The sequence below is a fragment of the Mercenaria mercenaria genome, chromosome 16, assembly GCF_021730395.1.
Source record: "Mercenaria mercenaria strain notata chromosome 16, MADL_Memer_1, whole genome shotgun sequence".
In the NCBI taxonomy this organism is placed as follows: Eukaryota; Metazoa; Mollusca; class Bivalvia; order Venerida; family Veneridae; genus Mercenaria; species Mercenaria mercenaria.
In genome coordinates, this window is record NC_069376.1 from 59,839,542 (window position 1) to 59,862,042 (window position 22,501).

Sequence of the window (22,501 nt, forward strand, 5' to 3'; positions counted from 1 at the left end):
CTGTATTCTGTATCAGTACTGGCATCTTCTCCAAAATTAACTTATACACTGCTCAAAATTGAACAAAGAGAATCAGTAGTGGAGAACAAATGACTTAACCCTTATCATGCTGGACACTACTGATTCTGCCTTTGCGAATAGTGTAGATCATGATCAGCCTTCACATCCATGCAGTTTGATCAAGATCTGCACTGTTCGCCATTCAGTCAATATCTTTTTGGTAAGCACCCCTTCTAACAGTTAATGGTAGTGTCCAAATTGAGAGATGGACAAGTTCATTATAGAAATTTAGCAGGGTAAGGGTTAACACACATTTCTTACTTGAAATCTTCATTGAAAACATATTGCTTGTGGAGGGATCAAAATGCAGACCCATAAATTCATGTACATTTGAACATCAATGATTGAACAAATCAAAATAATCTTACCAGTATCACAGGTATCTACACCAAGATTTGACAGGGATATATAGTTGGCCTGGTTCCTACTCTCCTTTATCTCTTCATTGTCACCAATATACAACCATGTGGACTTGCGAAAACTCTCACGATACACTCCTAATTAATACAAAATATAGATTATTACAGTAACCTCAAGCAGGAAGTATATATTCTAATCCAAAATTTTCAAAACCTCACAGGTGAATACATCGAATTTTGAATCACTTGCCCTTCTAGATCTTTATGTTTGTTTGTTTTGGGTTTAACGCCGTTTTTCAACAGTATTTCAGTTATTTAACGGCGGGCAGTTAACCTAACCAGTGTTCCTGGATTCTGTACCAGAACAAACCTGTTCTCCGCAAGTAACTGCCAACTTCCCCACATGAATCAGAGGTGGAGGACGAATGATTTTAGACACAATGTCTTTTATCAAATCTTCACGGAGAACATACGCCTCGCCCAGGGCTCGAACTCATGACCCCGTGATCCGTAGATCTGTGCTCTCCCTATTGAGCTAAGTGGGTGGGCCCTTCTAGATCTACACTGTTGGGTTGAACTATCCACTAAGTTGGTGTTAGAAAGTTGTATTATTCTACCAAGTTATTTATGAAAGAATGGAATAATGCCAAGTGGGGTAATACTTTCAACTGGAGCCTTTCCCCACCATTAACACAATGAAAAGTCACACTGTAGCTCTAAAGTGTGTTTCTGTGACTTAAAATCCAGTAAAACCAAACTAATCAACAGTAATTATGCTGAAAATGCAGAATTCAGTCCTCAGTACTGTCATGTAAGTACCTGACTACCATCAAAAGTCATTTCAGAAAAGCTGAAGACCATTTTGTATCTTTATCTGTTAGCTTGCATCTACATAATACCGTACTTTGGGATATATTCGTCATAGTTAATTTTTCGCCTATTTCGCCACCCATATGAAGTGGCGAAAATATAACGCTCAAAAATAGACCTATGTCCAAAATTTGAAACCATATAAACGTTAACACTACAATACCTGCTTATCTACATTGACTATCGATTGCAAATACCTGACATCGGGTATGAAAGGATAATTGCTTTTGTATTACCTGTATTGTTACAAAAACATGAAACCCGAGACTTCTCACCTTGACCAGTTTTTATTTAACCTATTGATTACGTGTAGTTGGTAATCGGCACTTAGAATTTCGATACACTTACTGTATATGGTTGTCAAAGTGTGAAAACAAACATGTCTATTCTCATTTATTTTCAACCGAAAGAAAAAGAAATCGAAATTACTGTTTTAGATAAGCATTTTGTTTGAGAAGCACCTCATTTGGTGCTTGTATGTTTTTAAATTGAGAGACGGTATGGCAAAAAGAAATTTTAGACGTTCATGCACATTTTAACGCATTTTATTGATTTTATATTTTAATACAATTTGCAATAAATTTCAGTATGTATATACCAGATAAACCGTAATAAAGTCACATTACGCAGTTTGTGTTGTTGGATAATCGCAGAAAAGTAACCTCTCTTGGATAGGCCTACTCTTCAGAAATGCCGGTAATGTTGTTGGATTTTGATGAAACTTTCGGGCAAATGTTCGCCACCTATGTAAGATGGCGAAAAATACACACGCCAAAATAAAACCACTACATTTTGAGTTAAAAGGGCGAAAATTTGCAGACACGAAAATATCCCAAAGTACAGTATAGTATCAATTCATCAAGTATAGTCTGATTTTGACGTCTGAATTCAATTTATAGACTCGTCTGCCGATTAGGAAAATCAGCATGATTTACCTTGCCTTATTTAGGTAAGAACCACTATTGTGCTGAATAACATTATAAAAGATACAAAGACATCGCTGACCTTGAAACCAAACTATATGAAACCACTGCAGAAACAGCTAACTTGCATTGGCCATAATTATTCAAGGAGTTTGGCTTAAAAATAAGAAATCAACATTCAAAAAGACTAAAATGGAAATGAATTTCTAGGTACTAAATACCATGTTTTATTAATGGATTTGCACATCTATTGTATAGAGATGGTACCTAAAAATTCAAATTGCATCTGATATTACTTTCTGTTGAAAGCTTAATACCAGAGTTCCTCAACTGTACAATGGTTTAACTTTCATACCTCATTTTTCATGCTGAAAGGCAGTATTAAACCAGAAAAATTTGGTCCTACTTGGAAAAGTGAAGCCAGTGACAGATAACTCTTCTAGGACTATTTAGTTATCTGAACAAAGTATGCATAGATTCGGATGTGTTTCCCAAATATATAGTTTTATACTTCAAGATCTATGATTCAAACAAAAAAGTTGAGCATTATCTTTTATTTTCGAACAGACTAATTCCAAGACAATATCTTTTTATTACTGCCGATAATTTACAGGTATGGTATGATCATAGGAAAGAAAACATTACTCATGAGAAAAAATATAAATGACTATATAGATATGAATTTTACGACATCAAATCCCTCAACATTTTACAAAATTCGTTTGCCAAGAATAATCAAGGCCTCAAAATGTATGAGTTAAAAACAGAACGATATAAATGTGTATATTCTATCTGATGGTCTCATCAAAATCATACCAAAAACTTTGCCGAAAGAAGTTATTTCACTTTTTATGACTCGCACCATGTGTTTACAAATGTACCTAATTTGCATATTGAGGCATGCAGAATCGCATTTACCTTGCGGAATCTGCCTTTACAGAAACTTTTGTTAATATAATGCAGACGTTCTTTAGTCATGTTAGTATAAATAAAATGGTTGTGTTAGTTAAAAAGAAATGACAATCACCTTTCTTTAGCTAATCCACGAAAACAACGAAGCTGATGTCGCTGTCAAAAGTTCCCGTATTTACTGCATGGTGCTATGTTAAAATATTGCTAGTGTGAGATAAGCGATATGCACTTCAGTTTTGCACTTGATTTGTTGTTGTCATTGAATAAGTAGCCTTAGGTACCATCTCTATATTGTAGATATTCAAACTATTTGTAAAGTAGTTTGTTAAAACTAAATCTAAAAAACTTTAGAGATTTAGAAAGTACTAAACTATACAGCTTTTTCCATTTATGTAACCCAGACCTCCCATTATAACCTCTAGAATACAGAATTAACAATCTGGAATTTGAAACATATCATAAATTAATGGTCCCACCGCCACGTTATTTGCCGCCTTCCCCACCCAATATAAAATTAGTACTACTCAAAATTTAGCCTCAAATGTTAATGCATGAGACATTTACCCCTTCTGTCCTAAATTTTCTGAAGGACAGTGTGACTGGATATTTTGAGGATTAGGGCGGAATAAGATATTAAACTTTTAAATCAATACACAGACAGTCAGATTAATCAGTTTAAGCATTTAACTATTATTTCATAAATCTAATTTATTCTATAGATACAGACTGTGATAAATCAGTTCTCCTTCAATACAGATAAGGCAGATTTATATGGGCGTATTGTAATGACACAAGATTCTTTTGTATTGTAATGGTCGCCTTATATACAATTACATGCCATTATAAAGCTATTTTTATCACACACGTAAATGATACATATAAAACAGTTAAAATGCTTCCTGCTGTTTTCCATTGCCTTAACATGTCTTTTAAGTAAAATGAAATGTATACCAGTTTATAGTGAATCTGGACTAGATTAAATAAATACACAAGATATCTGCACCTAAAACATGCCACACAGTACACTCAGCTAAAATACCCATCTGCCCACTAATAATTTCTATAAAGGAGGGCTCCAGGAAATATATCTCCACACCGACACAAGCTAATAATATACACAGCATTCATTTGGCAAACACTCCATCCCTAATCATGGACTGAAAATGCAAACAGGAATATTATTTGCAATCAAGTGCCTAACTGCCTTTTTTCAAAAGGTCTCAAACAAACAATCATATTTACTGAATAACTGTCAGGGATAAGAGACTGTGTATGGTACATGTACAAAGAAGTAAAATTCCTGATGGGCTCAACAAACAAATATATACCTTTGTCTTCATCTGATGAATTCCCATCATCATCTCCAGTGTTACTCTGTTGAACCAATCTCCTTTTCCTCATTAGTCCTGGTTTAGAATCAGGCAAGTCTCCAATCTCATCTGTTTCAGCAATTCCTCCATTTACTTCCCCTGATTCAGTGTGTTTTGTATCACAATGTTTGCAGAGTGATTGCCCCTTGTCATCTACTGTTACTTTCTCATTTGGTGTCAATGTCTGGCCACATTCACTGCAACTTTTGACATTGAAACCATTAATCAGAACACTGTCTCTAACAGCATCAATGTCATCAGTGTCAATTTCCTTAAGAAAGTCAAATGCTTCACTCACAAAGTGTTGGTTTTTCCTCCAAGTTGGTTGTCTTGACTGCCTTGATATGATCTCATTGGGAGAGTGTGTTCTTAGTTCCACTACTTCATTATCAATTACAACAGATAATCTTTCATTTCCATTACTTTCAACTGCAGTTACACTACTATCATCAGGTCCAGTTTCAACCTGTGACTCATTGTTATCACTAGCTGCATCTTCAGACACTGTCTTACCATCACCAGTGTCTTGTATCACCTCATTACTGTCCTTAATCACTTCATCAATGTAATCAGTTACTTCATACACTGGGTTTATCTCAATCAGTCCTCTCCCAATCTTACCAAATGTTTCTCCTTGCAGGCCTCTTTTTAAACCTCTATCATCTTCTACAAAAGTCACAATTGAAAATTCATCTCCATTCCCTTTACTGCTATCAACATGGTTTAGTATTTTTGTAGTGTTTTCCCCATTAACAATTACTTCTGTACTATCTTCTACTGAAGTTATTATTCTAAACTCTTCTTGCGTTTCATTTTTCACTCTACTATCTAACTCTTTAACTGTTTCAGTCTTCACTCCCTCATTTTCTTTTTTAACCGTATCTATACTCCCATTAGTTTCTGCAAAGTTATCCTCTTTTGCAGTATGTAGATCTTTTGAAATGTATAAAGGGTTCTGTTGAACCACTTCATTGTTAGTAATAGTATCATCTACATCTTCCAAATTGAGAAAACTGAATGCTTCATTCACATATTTTGTTGCAGATCTAGTTGGCTTGTGCGTTAGTACTTCCTCTGTCATGGTAGGCCGACAGTCAGTTTAACATGCTCTGAAAACAAAGAAAAATACAAGTTTTATGCAAAAAAAAATATACATATTTCTTTTATTTAAAGGTATATTTGAGATGTAAGTCAAAATGTAGTTTTCCTGATGTTCAGTCATACACAATAAACTAACCCTCCACATCTGGAATGTTAAATAGCTAATCCATGTAGGAAAGTGAATGTTGAAGAAAAAATCAACATTTAATTTACAGCTTCACTTGAAATTTAGTAACAGTCTGTTGAACTTCCTTCTTTAACAAATTTCACAACAAACATGAATTTAAATATGAATACCAAATTGACCTTCAAGAAAACTACTGAAAGTAATTTTCAAAGTTTTTTACAACCAAATTATTTAGCCATAAATACTTTTAAATGTTATTGGTTAAAGTACTACAATAACTACTGAATTGTAAAACTTGTAAAAAAACACTTTCTAAAACAAAACTTTTTACTTTTACTGCTACAGACTAGTAAAGAATGGCAACTTCAAGATCACAAAGAGATATGATTGTTAAAACATAATGCAACCAGTAAGTTGACAATTTTCTGCTTGAATGTCTATGTCAGTAAGTACTGTAAGACGTAATGTTATGCATGAGAGAGTTACCATTAAAGAGACAATTATGGGCTAAAAATAGTAAAAGGATATAAAGATCATCAAATTTCATAACAGGGTTATATTTAAACAAATGAAAAAGCAAAGGAGGGAACAACAAAACATCAAACACCGGGTGGTTAATAGACTATTTATTATTTGATCTATTAGTTACGGTCTGCTAAGACCTCCATCAGGGTTATATTTAGTCAGGCAAAATATAGATGAAACACAGTAATTTGATTTTATCTTATTACACTATATTTCAGTAACAGTGACTAATAATCATTTTACCATTTTTTACAAATTACCATATGTAAAGGTAAAGGAACACACTATACTGGCAGATATTTTTGTCAATAGAACAAAATTATCAATAGTGTTAATTTATGACAAACATTTCAGATAAAGTTTACCTGTGTGATACTTACATTCTTTAATGGCATTCTTTCCATTTATAACTGAAAATATGTATCTTGTGTGAAAAAACCTATAATAATTATAACACTTTTTAGAGAGGGAAACACCCTTTAAAGTTATTTCACGCACAATCACGATAGGAAAAAAGACGACAGTTTTATATAGCTCAAGGGTTGGGGATTATAACAGATAACTGATTAAGAGTTGTAGTGTCAGTTTCCTGGGTTCTATACTTGTTTTGACTTTACATCCACAAGTAACTGACAACTTCTTCACTTAAATCAGATGCGGAGGACCAGAACGACTTTAAATGAAATAGTGTTTATTCAAATCGTTGCCATGTCACTGAAAACAGAGGCCTCTTAATTAGTAGTACTCGTTGCTTTCATTGTCAAGAAGATAGAAGGTTTTAATATCTTCTTGATGGTGTGCACGCAGTTTCTTAGCACATTTCGTTGTGTCTTCTTGGGACAATGAATTTGATAAAAATTATGATCTAAAAGTATTAAAAATAATTTAACCAAAATGTAAAAAAAGACTATCCTAGTCCTGTCTGTAGTATATCCTTATATACATGTATGTCTATACATGTATTACATTAAACAAAACAACAAATTAATAGTTTTCCTGTGAAACCTCCTTAAAGGGTCAATCTTGAAACTTCTACCTAATTTTCGTAATGAAAATAATTTCTGGTTTTAAAAAATATCATGAATTTTAAAATGGACCAGGCTGACTTAAGTTGTGAGTAGGCAGTGTTTTTCCCCATTGCTTTGGTAATTGGGGTCGGGGCTTTTGCAACTAGGAAAAATTATCATAAAAAAGACAAAACTGGTTCAGTAATACTTTACATTAGCATACTGCTGTGTGTTTCAAATGTTTAATTTTTCATAGGACTTGGGATAGTCATAGCTGAAAAAGGGAAAAAAGTTAACGCTCACTTGGAAATTTTATCTTTAAAATTGGAGAAAACAAACATACTATTCGCGACTGGGATATTTCGGCCACTTGTAGGGGAGGGGACGTCAGAACAGTCCACATTTCTAGGCCATCCTTAATATGTGTGTGTCTTCCTGGCTCCTAACCAGAATGTTAGAGGTCAGTTAAGTTTAGAATGGTCACCAGTGGGAAGACTAATGATTTTGTTGTAATGAGACTGTTGCTGCAAAGAGGTTAAGTAACTAAACATTTCTCCTTATGGGAAAGAAAAGATGGCCTGCCAACCAGTAGCTTTTACTGCCAGTATAAAATAAATGATAAGGAAAAGCAATATATTTTTAATTTATTCAAGCAGAAGTTTTAAACTGTTCAGTCAGAAGATATGTTTATGTATCAGTGTACAGTAATGCTACGCTAAGCTACTACATACAGATGATAATATACTTGTAATGACAAATTTGCTTTAAATGCCTGTTACCTTTAAGTTATTTTTTTCATTTTCATGAATATGAAACATTTTGACTGTACAAAGTTTAACCTAAAATTGACAGCAAAGCCAAGATATTGTTCTATAGTTATGATTTAATCACTAGCTTCTGTGACACTTTATCTGGGAGTATGCCTGAACTAACTCTGAGTATCACAGACACTGGAGCAAATACAGCAAGTTATTTACTGGCAAAGCACTGAATGCAGTACCTTAGCTCTGTCTACTTCAGCCAATGAAATTCACCAAGAGCCACAGATGTAATACAGGGCACTCGTTTGCCCGTTTTTGGGGCCGAATATGGGCCCCATTCCCCTCATAAAATAATATGTTTTTCCCCCTTTCTCAGAAGAAAATTCCCCTGATAATAATGACATAACTAGATATGAACTCTCTTTCAAGTTATATTTTAGTGCCTCTAAGGAAGGGAACTACTGCAATATAGTTACGTTAGTTAGAAATGACTAAAAACAGTATTAGTAAGTGTAAAAAGTAGTAACATATATATCGCTAAAAACTTCCTCTTTTTGTCTTAAAATGACGAAAAATTCCCCTTCCTGAGGGTATGGGTACCTGTCCCAAAAAGTTGTGTAGTGCCCTGCTGTAATTAAAAGTTTAAGTAATCAGTATGCAGACTCAGCTTATGGAAGAGTGGTTCAAAGTCATATTGAGAGAGTTATTAACAAGCCAAAATTATGGATCTTGTGTCATATGATGAGGATAACAATGTGGAAGAACTTTTTTCAGTTTGAATCAAATTCATTAACTAATAACAGATTAAGTGAAAGAGCACCAACATTAACCTGAAATTTAAGTAAAAAGGGGGCAAAATTAATAAAATATTGGTGCCAGAGTTATGGCCCTTGTGTCATATATATAATGTTGTTGTTTTTTTCTCTCTCTCTCTCTCTCTCTCTCTCTCTCTCTATATATATATACCAGATTTATATAGCGCCCTTTTCATGATCATTTTCACGTTCAAAGGCGCTTTACATAGTTCAAATGCAGCCACACAGGGTGCATAATTCATCCTCTACTAATACAGACACAGAGAGATCTGACCAGAGGGACAGAGTGAGACAAAGCCCCCACGACAGAGAGATCAGAAATCAGATACAGGCTTGTCCGGCTAACTTAGCCTAGCTCGTTGCGAATAGACAGCCTGGTTCTTTAACGTGCCCAGTGTATAGCACTGATACATGCAAGGATTGCCTGGGTTCCTGACCAGTACACCTCTAGTTGGGTGGAAAACACTGAAAATTCCCGAGTAGCTGCCGGGGATCGAACCCCTAAACTCAGGATTGGAAGGCCAGTGTGCAAACCACTGAGCTATCCGTCCACCCATATGATGTTGGTGATGATGTGCTACAACTAAGTTTGAATCGAATCTGTTTGGAAATAACAGATATAGAGTGAAAGTGCATAAAAACTTTAAGCCTGAAATTTTATGTAAAAGGGGGGCATAATTCACGAAATACTGGTGCCAGACTTATGACCCTTGTGTCATATGATGTAGGAGATGATGTCGAACATCGAACATCATGTGAAGTTTCAATTTAATATCTGAGGTTTGTAACTGACCTAAAAAAAGAAAAAATAAGTTTCAAATTATATGCCTTTAAGTATTTTGTAATTGACCTAGAAAAAGAAAAAATAAGTTTCAAATTATATGCCTTTAAGTATATGTACTTGCATGCAAAACTTTAACCAAGATTTTCTAAGTCCAAAAGGGGGCATAATTTGGCTAAAATACATGTCAGAGTTATGGGACTTGATCACGGTGGGGAAACCACGTGACTAAATCGGATAACGTGCACGCAAAAGTGCTAAAAATAGGCCCGCTTCAGGTATGTTTTTTCACTATAACTTTTTTGATCCGCAATTGTTTTAAACGAGATAACATGCATAAACCCCGCAATAAAAAGCTCTTTCAACGGATATATGTAACTTGATAACTCCCTCCTGTTTTTACGTAATCCTTGCCCACCGATCCGAAAGATGCAAATATTTTGGTAACGAACAGTCTGTTCAAGTTACGCACCTAGCACAGATTCTGCAGAGAATTTTCGCTGGAATTTAGGTTTAAAATAAAAGTTGTCATTGTCCAAGTCCTGTACCAAATATTTAACAGGGATATTCAGGAATATTAAAGATATCGTAAGACAAAAGGGTTGCGGTAACGTACACGTTCCGGTTTTTCAGGAGGTGACGTACACGTCATTTTCCCAGAGGGTAAGTACACGTCAAAAACTATTTATCATGCATGTAGAAACAACTTTGTCTTTAAATGACTGGGAACAGGCTGTTTTTTTTCGGTAGGTTAGTATATACAAAAATTTGCTACAGTGAAAATGAATAGCATTTGGAATTTTATGGTCTAATCGTGTTTGTTATTTGACAAGTAGACATTGTTAGCAGTTGCCATTTTAAATGTCGACTTTTTCTTTTCTCCAACTATCAAAAGTTAATTAGGTTTCGGGGAATAAACATGTAGTTCTGTCTGTCAGCAGGGTTTAATAAATCCATATGTTCAAATCTTCTTGATGACCGTTGAACTGTAAACATTTTTTATATTGTTAAAAAGTTTGCTGGAATTAGTATAAATTTGAACGATAACTAGAACGATAGCATGCTTGATAACCATGATTTTTCTTTATTAAAAGTTACAATACAGAAAATTTTTTTGTTTAATATGACAGCATGCACCTTTTTGATCTTTGACAAACTGTTTGATTTTCTATCATGCATGGGACCATAACAATCAGCCAATAATATAAACACGTTGTCTTTTTAATGTGTGGGAGAAATTGTTTTTCTTTCTGTGGGTTAGTGACAGTTTGTTGGTCAGCTAGTTATTGTTTAGACTCCTTAATGAAACAACAATCAGTATAGACCTAAATTTTGCTAATCAAGTACTATTACAATTAACTTTTAAAAACTAAACTAAGTATATTGGATCGCAAAAAAAGTTAGAAATGTCGAAAAAAAATTGATTTTTTTTTAACCAAGTACAGTTGACTTAGACAGATTTTGTGTCCCCTATACAAAGTAGCTGCGACATATAGGAAATCACTTTTCCGTCGCCCGTTTGTCTGTCCGTTGGCGACGGCTGGCGTCCGTCACGCTTCTTGTCCGGGCATAATCAAGAAATAATAAAGGTGCTAATTTGTTACTTCTTACAATGATCGAACACAGTGAGAGGGTGTGCAGTATCAAAGAACTTTAACTTAGGTGGTCCCATTTTTCAATTATCTCTCCTTATCCTTATAAAAAGACTTGTCCAGAGCCAAGTCAAAAACTATTTGAAGAATTTGAAGATACTTTACACACTGACAGAGGAAAGCGCAGTGTAATGGTCACATTTTTAAATTTTACTCCCTTATGTTATATAGAAGCTGGTCTAAAGCCCAAGTCGAAATTATTTTAAAGGATTGACTTGAAACTTTGCCATAATAGAGGTCCAATGAAAGGAAAGTACTGTGTCAAAGAACCATAACTCTAACTGATCTTATTTTTGAATAACCCCCCTATAAAAACTTGTCGGGGGCCAATGTCAAAACCATTAAAGGATTGCCTTGTTACTTGATACATTGATAGAGGTCAGTGAAGCAAAGTGCAGTGTCAAAGAACCATTACTTAGCTGACCCCATTTTTGAATCCCCTCACTTTATGCATGAAAAGGAAAAGCAAAAGCTTGACTGAAGCAAAAGCCAAAAACTATGAAGGGTTGATTTGATACTTTGTACATTTAATACAGGTCAGTGAAAGATAGTGCAGTGATAAGGAATCATAACTCTTACTGACCATTTTTAATTACCCCTCTGTGTGTATAAGAAACTTGTATGGGAAACCAAGTAAATCAATGATAAGCAAAATATAAACATGTCAAAAAGAAAAGTAAAAGTTTTTTTTCTGTTGTTATTTTTAGAAATGGGTTGTCAAAAAAGTTTTTCCAAAAGTGGTAGGTTCACGCTCCACTATGTCTCTTCTCGTGCGCCTTTAAATTACTTTTTCTCCGAAAAGACATTTGCACTCATTGCAAATATATTCATTCTCCCTGCTATTAAATAGATAACAGTTTTACTGCTGTTATCTCGGGCAACAATTATACTAATGCGTATTTATACGTCTCTTTCAAAAGCCAGAATCATATGGTGCGGACAACTAAATAACTATCGTTACTGGAATGAACAAATCTAGGCTTCCATCACCCGTAATCAGCTGTCAACTTTTTTACTCAAAGATACATGGTCAGTTGTGCATATGATGGATTTAGAGCAAAAATAATTTCAAAATTTTATCATTTTACTATTTATGTATAGTACACAAGAGCTGTAAACGTGTATTATTTCCAAGCTAGGATAAGGACCCACGCTACTCATTTTCATGTAGCATTTCTGTATATACTAACCTACCCAAAGAAAAAAGCCTATTCCAGCATCTGCATCTTTTTAACAATGTCAAAATGTTAACAATTTTAGTCAATTAAAGACAAGATGGTTAAATGCATGATAAATAGTCTTTGACGTGTACGTTACCCTCTGGAAAAAACCGCGACGTGTACGTTACGCACCCTTTGTCTTACGGTATTTTAATATTCCTGAATAGTCATGTTAATTATTTGGGTACAGGACTTTGGACAATGCAAGCTTTATTTTAAACCTAAATTCCCAGCGGGAAAAAACCCTGCCGAATCTGTGTAGGTGGTAACTTGTGAACAGACGTGTTCGTTACCAAAATATTTTGATCTTTTTGAATCGGTTGGGCAAGGATTACATAACAAAAGGGCCATGAAGGCCTGTACGCTCACTGACCTATGACCTAAAGATCATCAAGATCAACTTCTGACCAAGTTTCATTAAGATATGGTCATAAATTTTAGCCTCTAAAGTGTTAACTAGCTTTCCTTTGATTTGACCCGGTGACTAGTTTTTGCCCCCACATGACCCAGATTCAAACTTGACCTAAAGATCATCAAAATTAACATTTGATTAAGTTTCATGAAGATACAGTCATAAATTGGCCTCTAGGTTTAACAAGCTTTTCCTTTGATTTGACCCAGTGACCTGTTTTTTAACACAACTGACCAGATTTAAACTTGACCTATTCCTTTTATTTGACCCCGTGACCGTTTTTGGGCCGCATGACCCAGATTCGAACTTGACTAAAAACCATCAGTTTAACATTCTGACTAAGTTTCATGAAGTATAGTCAAAAATGTGGCCTCTAGAGTGTTTAAAAAGCTTTTCCTTGATATGACCTAGTGACCTAGTTTTTGACTCCATTGCCCAGATTTAAATTGACCTAAAGATTATCAAGATTAACTTCTGACCAAGTTTCATTAAGATATGGTCAAACGTGGCCCCTACAGTGTTAATTAGCTTTCCTTTGATTTGACCCCGGGGACCTAGTTTTTGACCCGACATGGGCCCAGATTCAAAATTCCCTAAAGATCATCAAGTTTAACATTCTGACTAAGTTTCTGAAGATATAGTCATAAATGTGGCTCTAGAGTGGTTAACAAGTTTTTCCCTTTGATTGATAGTGACTATTTTTTGACCCCCCCTAACCCAGATTTGAACTTGAGCTATAGATCATCAGATTTGACCAAGTTTCATTAAGGTATGGTCATAATGGGGCCCTCTAGTGTAAACTGCTTTTCATTTGATTTGGCTTGGTGCCCTAGTTTTTTATCCTACATGCCCCAGATTCAAATGGACCTTAAGATCATCAATATTAACAATCTGCCCAAGTTTCATGAAGTTTACAGTCAAAAATGCGGCTTAACAGTGTTAACAAGCTTTTCCTTTGATTTGACCTGGGGGCCTAGTTTATGATCCAGAAAACCCAAAATATCGAACTCGTCCAAGTTTTATTAAGGGTACCATTCTGACCAGTTTCATTAAGATTGGGCCAAAATGTGACCTCTAGAGTTTTTAACAAGTTTTTTCTTTGATTTGCCCTGGTGCCTAGTTTTGACCCCAGATGACCCAATATTCAAACTGTCCAAGATTTTATTGAGGGTAACATCCTGACCAAGTTTCATTAAGATTGGGGCCCAAAAATGTGACCTCTAGAGTGTTAAAAAGCTTTTCTTTGATTTGACCTGATGACCTAGTTTTTGACCCCAGATGATTTAAATATCGAACTGTCCAAGATTTTATTGAGGGTAACATTTGCCCAAGTTTCATTAAGTTGGCCAAAAATGTGACTCTGATTTGTTAACAAGTTTTTCCCTTTTGGGATTTGACCTGGATGACTAGTTTTTGCCCCCAGATGACCCAATATCGAACTCGTCCAAGATTTTATTGGGGTAACATTTGACCAAGTTTCATTAAGATTGGGTCAAAAATGTGACCTCTAGAGTGTTAACAGTCAAATTGTTGACGACGGACGGACGGACGGACGGACGACGACGGACGCCGGACACAGGGTGATCACTAAAGCTCACCTTTGAGCACTTCGTGCTCAGGTGAGCTAAAAACGGGAGGGAGTTTCATCAAGTTACATATATCCGTTGAAAGAGCTTTTTATTGCGGGGTTTATACACGTTATCTCGTTTAAAACAATTGCGGATCAAAAAAGTTATAGTGAAAAAACATACCTGAAGCGGGCCTATTTTTAGCACTTTTACGTGCACGTTACCCAAGTTAGTCACGTGGTTTCCCCACCGTGTTGATGCTATCACCTAGACACATGTGAAGTTTCAATTCAATATCTGCATTAGTTTTAGAGATAGTAACTTGCATGTGAAACTTTAACCAGGATCTTCTAAGTCCAAAAGGGGGCATAATTTGGCAAAAAAACATGTCAAGAGTTATGGGACTTGACCCAGTGAGGTTGGTAATTGACCTAGAAAAAGAAAAAATAAGTTTCAAAGCTATATGCCGTTAAATGATAGCCATATGTACTTGCATGCAACTTCAACCAAGGTGTGACGCCGACAACGATGCCAGGGTGAGTAGAATAGCTAGACTATTCTTTGAATAGTCAAGCTTAAATGGGGGAATGATACAAAGTCATAAAATATTGGTGCAAGAGTTATTGCCCTTGTGCCAGATGATGTGGGTGATAATGAGGAATAACTATTTTAAGTTTGAAGCATCCATCAATTAATTAAAGTGAAAAAAGAGAAAGTGCATCAAAACTTTAACCAAGGTGTGGATGCGAAAGGGCAAGTAGGATAGCTCTCCATAGCTCTCGTATATGTAGTCAAGCTAACAAGAAACGCAATGAAATACACACTGGATTATGAACTTTATACAAAGCACTTGGCATTAATTACTTGATACATGTAGATGAAAAAATATCCTTATCAATTATTAATAGGAGTCAGAGCTTGCAGGGAATTAACCAGTTTAATAAAGGCACTGGCCTCCAGATCGTATGACAACAAAAAAGAAGAAAAATAGCAATCAGGAAATTAATGTTATATTTCTTAAATTAAGTTAATAATGCTTTGAAACTTAATTACTGACAGACTTTATGTTATGGAAACACATGAGAATTACAATGTAGTTGTTTTTATGATGAAAATCAAAAAGGGTTTGTAACAATTTACTCAAGGTACACTGCCTTAATTATAAATTCCCATATTTGATTGTCTTTCTGAACATTATTACATATATTCCTCCATGGTGGTATTGGTAAAGATAGCGGAAAAGTTTTTATTCCCACCGCAGCCTGGGATCGATTCCCGATGCACCATCTTTTTTTCTTGATTTGGCATTTTTAAGATGGTTTAGAAACAAAAACTCATATTCTAATGTTCATAATATGACCAAACTTCCATTCTAAAGAAAGATATTAAATTGTTAGCCAAAGTCTGGAAGTCACCGCATTTAAGCTCCTCCTTGGTGTTACTGTCACTGCAATTCTAAGTTGATGCCCCATTGTTTTTCCTGAATGTATTTCTATCAGTATTTGTTTGTAGGGAGAAGTTACACTATCTACTTATCCCTCAGCTAAGATTAAGATTAGGAAAAATGGAGAGCCTACCTATCATGTCACATGTTTCAGTGGGCAAGTCATAAAAAGGAACTGAATACTTGACTGTGTTGTATATAATTTCCTATCTTTGTTTAAGTCAAACAAATGTAGTAAGTTGAAAGTTGGTGACTTTTAAAACAGAATGGCATTTGCTCATTTCATTTCAATAAACTTAAAGTCACAAAATGCCAAAAGGTTAGTAAATAAGAACATTTCTCCCATTGGTCAATTTCATTAACATTGTGTCAGCATGTTTTAATCCCGAGAAAGAAACCAAGATGCAAAGTTATAACATAGACATGAGTGTTTACCCAAAAGCTGTTTATTGAACATGCCATAGGCTGAAATCTAGAATAATTTTGGATTGTAAAATGTCAGGCTCAACTTTTAGCAATGAAAATAGCGGAAAAAAAAATTCGGGTCCAGTGTTTTATATGCCGTCACAGATCTGAGCTGAAATGAATTCTGTATTGAAACCTAACCAGAAATTTTTGTTTTTATAATTTTCTCAAATGAAACCAAAATTTACTATTTGAATGAAAAAAACCAGCAGCCAAAATCAGAGCCCAAAAAAATCAAAATTTTTATCGACCCCTTTTGGTAAATTTAAACCTTTTAAAGGTATGTTTTCGGGTTTTTTGTTAAAAATTCTTATATTCAAAGTTCAATTAATATTCGTATGTACAAAATGTTCATCCTAATAAAACAACAACAACAAAAAAAGTGCTGTATACGAACTTTGCACAACATTATCAGTTGCTAGGAAAGTCAGTGCGCAGATGTTGCAGTTCAACACTGGTTTGGGGACCAATTTGGGTTGTGCATAACTTAAAGATGTGACCATCAAAAAAATAGAAATTCAGTTAGTTATGGTCCCCAGGATACGTTAGGTATTTCAATTCCTTGCCCCTTTGTGTCAATAAAGCTTTTAAAGTTGAAATGTTTTTTGCAGATGCATATCTCAGATCATTCGCGGATGATGTTTTAAGCGCCCAATAAAAAACCAGAAGACCAATTCACGGGCAAGACGCCCTGAACTTTTTGGTACAGTGAAGCGACCATGGCAAATGAAGTCTAACGTAAAAAAAGGGGATCAGAAATTTTTCAAACTCTTTAACAAAAACTTTTTAATTATACTTGAATTATGAAAAATAAAAACAAAAAAACTCATCCTATCTGGGGGGGTAGAATCACCATGTCAGAACGGGCAAAGCGTCGCAAAGTTGGATTCTCAATGGAAAACCTTAAAAAATGCCCATCAGCCGTTAAAGAAAGCCTTATCATACCCTCCCCAAAACCAAAAGGATATTTTCCCCTGTATGATTCCTAACAGAAACCCAAAAAAAAAAAATTTGAAAGTACAAAAACGCAGCGGTTTTGGTCCCGAAAAGTCTTGTGATTTCTCCCCTAAAACCAGATAGATCTCTCAATCATCCCAAAAAATTCATTGGTCATCAGGGCCCCCTTGCCCTTCGCCCAAGAGCCAAGTGCTACAAATTCAAAGAATGGTACGATTTTGAAAGTGGCTAAAGAATTTTATTAAAATGTGGCCCAAAATTTTAGCAATCAGATTCAATTTGGGGTACTTTTTTCTAAAATGTGGTTTAAACCTTTAAAGGCCCCGGGGGGGCCCCGGGTTCTTTTCAGCAATGCCCCCCAGGCTTTGACGTTATCCTTCTTACCTGTGGTCCTGGACTTATTTCAGTGCCCGCTTCAATATTACCAACTTAAAACAAAAATTTAACCCACTGGACAAAGTAATGACCAAAGTTCTTTTCAGCCTAATGCTGAGTGAAGTATCCCCAACATTCCTTTTTCCCACGCACCTACCCGTTTTGGAAGCTCTACCCACCCTGTTGTGCTGAGCCCGGTGCCTTCAAGTCTTCCCTCCAGTCGCTCCCCCGGGCTCTTCTTAGGTGTAGAATAAACGTACAGTGAATATATAGTTGACATTTTAACAAACACACATTTAAGATGCGTTTCCCCACTTGCCCTGGCAGATTTTAACACTTCGGATGTCCACAGAGGGATTGCGTGTTTCCCCGGCTTTTGAAAAAAGGGTCTTGTGACCCCCAAAGGTTTAAAAGGGGGGTATTTCCCCAATTTAGGGGGCATGCAGAATTTTTTTAGTTTTTGAATACTAGTGATTATACAGATTAAAGTGTTTTCTACTGTCATGATTAAAAAGATAAAAAAAAGCTGATATGTGTGAAATAGGTTTTAGTGCTTTTACCCGGGAGTTTTTTATAGTAGAAAAAAGGGGATATGAAACCCCCGGGTCCTATGTATTGTTTTCTGCGCGTATAAACATCGTAGCTTGTTCTTTTGGCCCCCCTTTTTGTTTTGAAAAAGCAGACTGGAAAAATATGTACAATAGCGGCACCCTTTCACGTTACAAAGTGTTAATCAGTCAAAATTCGGACTGGGTATTAAGTTTGTGAATCAACGCAAATATAGTAAATTGGTGACGCAGTCTGCATATAATTATGAAACTGAAAGTACATAAAAAATTTTCAGAAAATCGCTCTTCCAAAAAAAAAAGAAAAAAAAAGTCTTTGTAAACAAAATTGGCCCGATTTAGATTTTCAAAAAATTGCGTCCACTTTGACGCACAGAATTTATGTTTACGGGTCATTTCTCAGAAAAGTGCGACTATGACGCAGGATTTGTGCGTCAGGGAAAACTCTGGCATTGGAGAGTTCATCGTTGAAGTGAAAGGGGTGGAAGGCCTCAGCACAAAAAAGCTAATATGTATACAAGCTAGAACACACATGCCTATTGGTAACCAATATTATAATTGTTATTAGATTTGCTTTTATTCTATCAAGACTGAAAGTCCCAGAACAGTACAGGATCTAGTGACCTAGCCAAAAAAAAACTAAAGTCCGAATATAAATGTAACCGGCTACTATTCAACATAAATATGCAGAAACGTTATCAAACGAATACAGTTATATCTAGCATCCATTCACACCTTCCGATGTATGATAAATTATAAGATAATATATTACACAAACACTTGGGTTTTTATGACGCTCCTCGACATGAAACTATTCGACTTCCTGGTCCATTCCGATAGTTCTGATTTCCCGTACCGTGACGTATTGTACCGGAAACTGCGAGGTCTAGTTTGCTACAACTTGTATTGGAACTTGTATTGGTCTTGTAGAATCTTCTTGAGTCCTGGAACTCGTCTTCTACGTCTATTAAAGTTTTTCTTCCAAATTACTAGTACACTCCCGGTGTAAAATGGTTGTTAACAGTAGAGTCATAATGATGGTTGATTAATAAATGTTACTGGTATCAAATCTAGTATCACCATGATGTCTATCTAACCGTGTCTTAAATTGTAATACATTATTAGCACTGATAATATTGTCAGGCAAACTGTTCCACATATCAATTGTACGAACACAGAATGATCTAAGACGAAACGTTTTCAAACATCTGGGTTTTATCAACTTTTTATTATGACCTCGGGTTTGATTGTCTGCAAATTCAAACATACCATCCATAGGAATGTCATCAATATTTTCTATGATTTTAAAAACTTGTATTAAGTCCATGCGGTTTCTTCTATGTAGCAATGTGGACAATTTCAATTCTTTTAACCTATCTTCATAACAAAGATTGTACAACTCAGGTAAAATCTTGGTGATTCTGCGCTGAACATTAATTTTCAATCATCCTAATGTCCTTTTTCAGTGTCGGGTACCATATAATGTTACCATAGTCCAGAATTGGTCTAATAAGTTTTTTGTATAGAATTAATAGAGTTTCTCTATTCAGATAAGAAAATGAACGTTAAATAAGACCTACAATTAAGTCTGTTCGCACGATTTACTGTTAGGCTTACCCAGATAGCAGACATGCGTTGGCCCAACGTTGGCCCAACTGCAGACTCTTCGTTGGCCCAACGAAGATTTCCAACGTTGGCCCAACGCCATTTTGCTAATTGGCGCAACGTTGGCCCAACGGTTGGTACACCGTTGGCCCAACGACTGGTATCCTACGCTTATCGTTGGCACTCCATTGGGCCAACTACTGGTATCCTACACTTATCGTTGGCCCTCTATTGGGCCAACAACATTTTTTCGTCTATTATGGTTGGTCCTACGTTGGGCCAACTCTATCTCTTTGTTGGCCGAAAGAAGGATGCCAACGCTATCCCAACGAAAACGAATTTGAAAAAATAGACTAAAACTAAAATTATTTGGTATACATTTTATTTTTAGATAATTTTGATTTTGTTTAACATTTAACAAGAATAAATCTAACATTTATTTAAAGTTTGTTTGCAAGTTTCCTAAAGAAATATAACCGAATATTTCATCACTACAACATGTCAAATATTTATTCCAGCCATTTACAAATCTATTTTTCTTTTTTCAGTCACTGATCAAATCCTATTAAAATGAATTACTGTCTGTATTTTAACTCATTATATATCCAAGTTCTGTTTGATTGTTTTCTTTTCTCACTGAAGTTGCAGCTTTCTATCTTTTCTTTTTTCCTGTGCCCCACAGTGTTAGGCGCTCAATTATTACTCTCTTGAACAGCATCCTGTAAAAAACGAAAATCACAATGTTGATTAAACCATCTACGTCATATTGATAACAATAACTATACAGATGCACATAAACCTCTGGACATAAACTGTATGAAATTTATTTTTGTCTGTATCTAACCGAGAAAAATCTGTTCAAATTAACGAGGATATGAGTTATTTTATTTACAGAATTAAATACTCAACACTAGTGCCATCCGCCAGTTTTAGATAAAAGTATTCAACATATGTTCAAGTCGCATAGATACTACATGCATACAGGCTATAAAAAGAAATTCTCTGTAAGATTCAACAACTTTATCAAAAAATATTTAAAAACTTCTACTTACAGTTTATAGCTAGTAGACCGGGTTTTTGTTAACATGTATAATAGTTTCCTTTACTTCACATGTCTATGCAGCTAGAAATCTCGCCTAGAGAGTAAAATTAACCACATTTTCTGGGATTTCTTACATAACTCGGGTTAACGAGAGTTCATGTTCTGGAATATTTCAATAGATTTATTGTAAACATTTTATGATTGTACAAAATTAGATATTTGTTATAGCAGTTTTTTCTTCAATATTTTTTTTCACAAATTAGATTCTTCAGGTAGAAGATTTGAAATAGTTCAAAATATCATTACGGCTGCAGATAAATATTAAGTTTAATTAGTCCAAATTATCAGATTACGAATTGGTGCAGAAAAGTATTTGATTATTAATTAAATACTGCATGTTACACCTACACAATGTGTTTACCTGTAGGTGCTTGTGATAAAACAGTGACCTGTAAAATATATAATTATTATATTATTACTTCTAATGGGCCAACGTTGGGCCAACGATGTTTTCTCTGTGTAAGTTTTTCCCTGAAAATCAGTATTGGGCCAATGCAGAGATATCTTTGACTGAAATTTAAAGTTGGCTCAACGTTGGCCCAACCGCTATATTTACAATACTTATTAATCATTGTTGGGCCAACAGTGGCCCAACAACGATTATCCTTTGACGGTTTTCCGTCGTTGGCCCGATGACTTCATGTTTACAGGGTATATGCTTTTTAAACTTTAAATCATGTTCTATATGAATTCCCAGATCCTTTTTACTGTCAACAACTGTTAAATTTCTTACATGTCCATTCTTGTCTGACATTTCATAGTCAAAACAGGGCTTTTCCTTCCCAATGTGCATGACCTTACATTTATCTATATTGAAGTACATAAGCCATTTGGATGTCCATTCATGTTTATCAAGATCTTCTTGAATTGTTTCAAAATCCTGGAGATTGTGTAAGTCCTTGTAGAGCTTGGCATCATCAGCAAATAATTTACAGTATGATTTTACTTGATCTGGCAAGTCATTTATATACGATATAAACAACAAAGGGCCAAGGACTGATCCTTGGGGAACACCACTTGAGACATCTGACCATTCTGATGCTTGTCCATTTATAACTACACGTTGCTTCCTATCTTCCAAGAAGTTGCTGATCCAATTTAATACATTTCCAGATATACCCAATGACTTCAGCTTTAAAACTAGTCTACCATGTGGAACACAATCAAAGGCTTTTCTTATATCCAGGAAAATAACATCTATGGGAGTGTCATTGTCTATGAATTTAGACCAGTCATCAAAAACTTTCAGCAGTTGTAGTATACAACCTCTCCTGTTCCTAAAACCATACTGAGAGTCTGAACATATGTTATTGTCATTACAGTGAGACATTATGGATGTCTTTATTATACCTTCTAAGAGTCTGCATAAAGTGCTGGTTATGCTTATAGGTCTATAGTTGCTTGCTTGAGTCTTATCACCACTTTTAAAAATACTTGTAACATTAGCTAGCTTCCACTCATTTGGAACAGATCCTTCTGATATGGATTTGTTGAATAGTATAGTAACAGGAAGAGCAATACTTT

At 35.2% G+C, this 22,501-nt stretch overlaps 1 protein-coding gene across 4 annotated transcripts in view; it reads right to left on the reverse strand.

Moving 5' to 3' along the window:
- The window catches only part of LOC123540709 (uncharacterized), a 44,538-nt gene extending 25,410 nt beyond the window's left edge, over positions 1-19,128 (reverse strand). The window contains exons 1-3 of one of the 4 annotated variants that reach the window (XM_045325947.2): positions 19,043-19,128; positions 4,453-5,603; positions 429-557 (exon numbers count right to left, since the gene is read on the reverse strand). In XM_045325947.2, the coding sequence (XP_045181882.2) occupies positions 429-557; positions 4,453-5,575 (1,252 nt within the window). In that variant the 5' untranslated portion in view covers positions 5,576-5,603; positions 19,043-19,128. Of the gene's footprint in view, positions 1-428; positions 558-4,452; positions 5,604-5,731; positions 5,848-6,053; positions 6,083-19,042 lie in introns of those variants that run through there. The other 3 variants (XM_045325948.2, XM_045325950.2, XM_045325949.2) reach the window with 3 other exon arrangements.
- Positions 19,129-22,501: the final 3,373 nt, after the last annotated feature.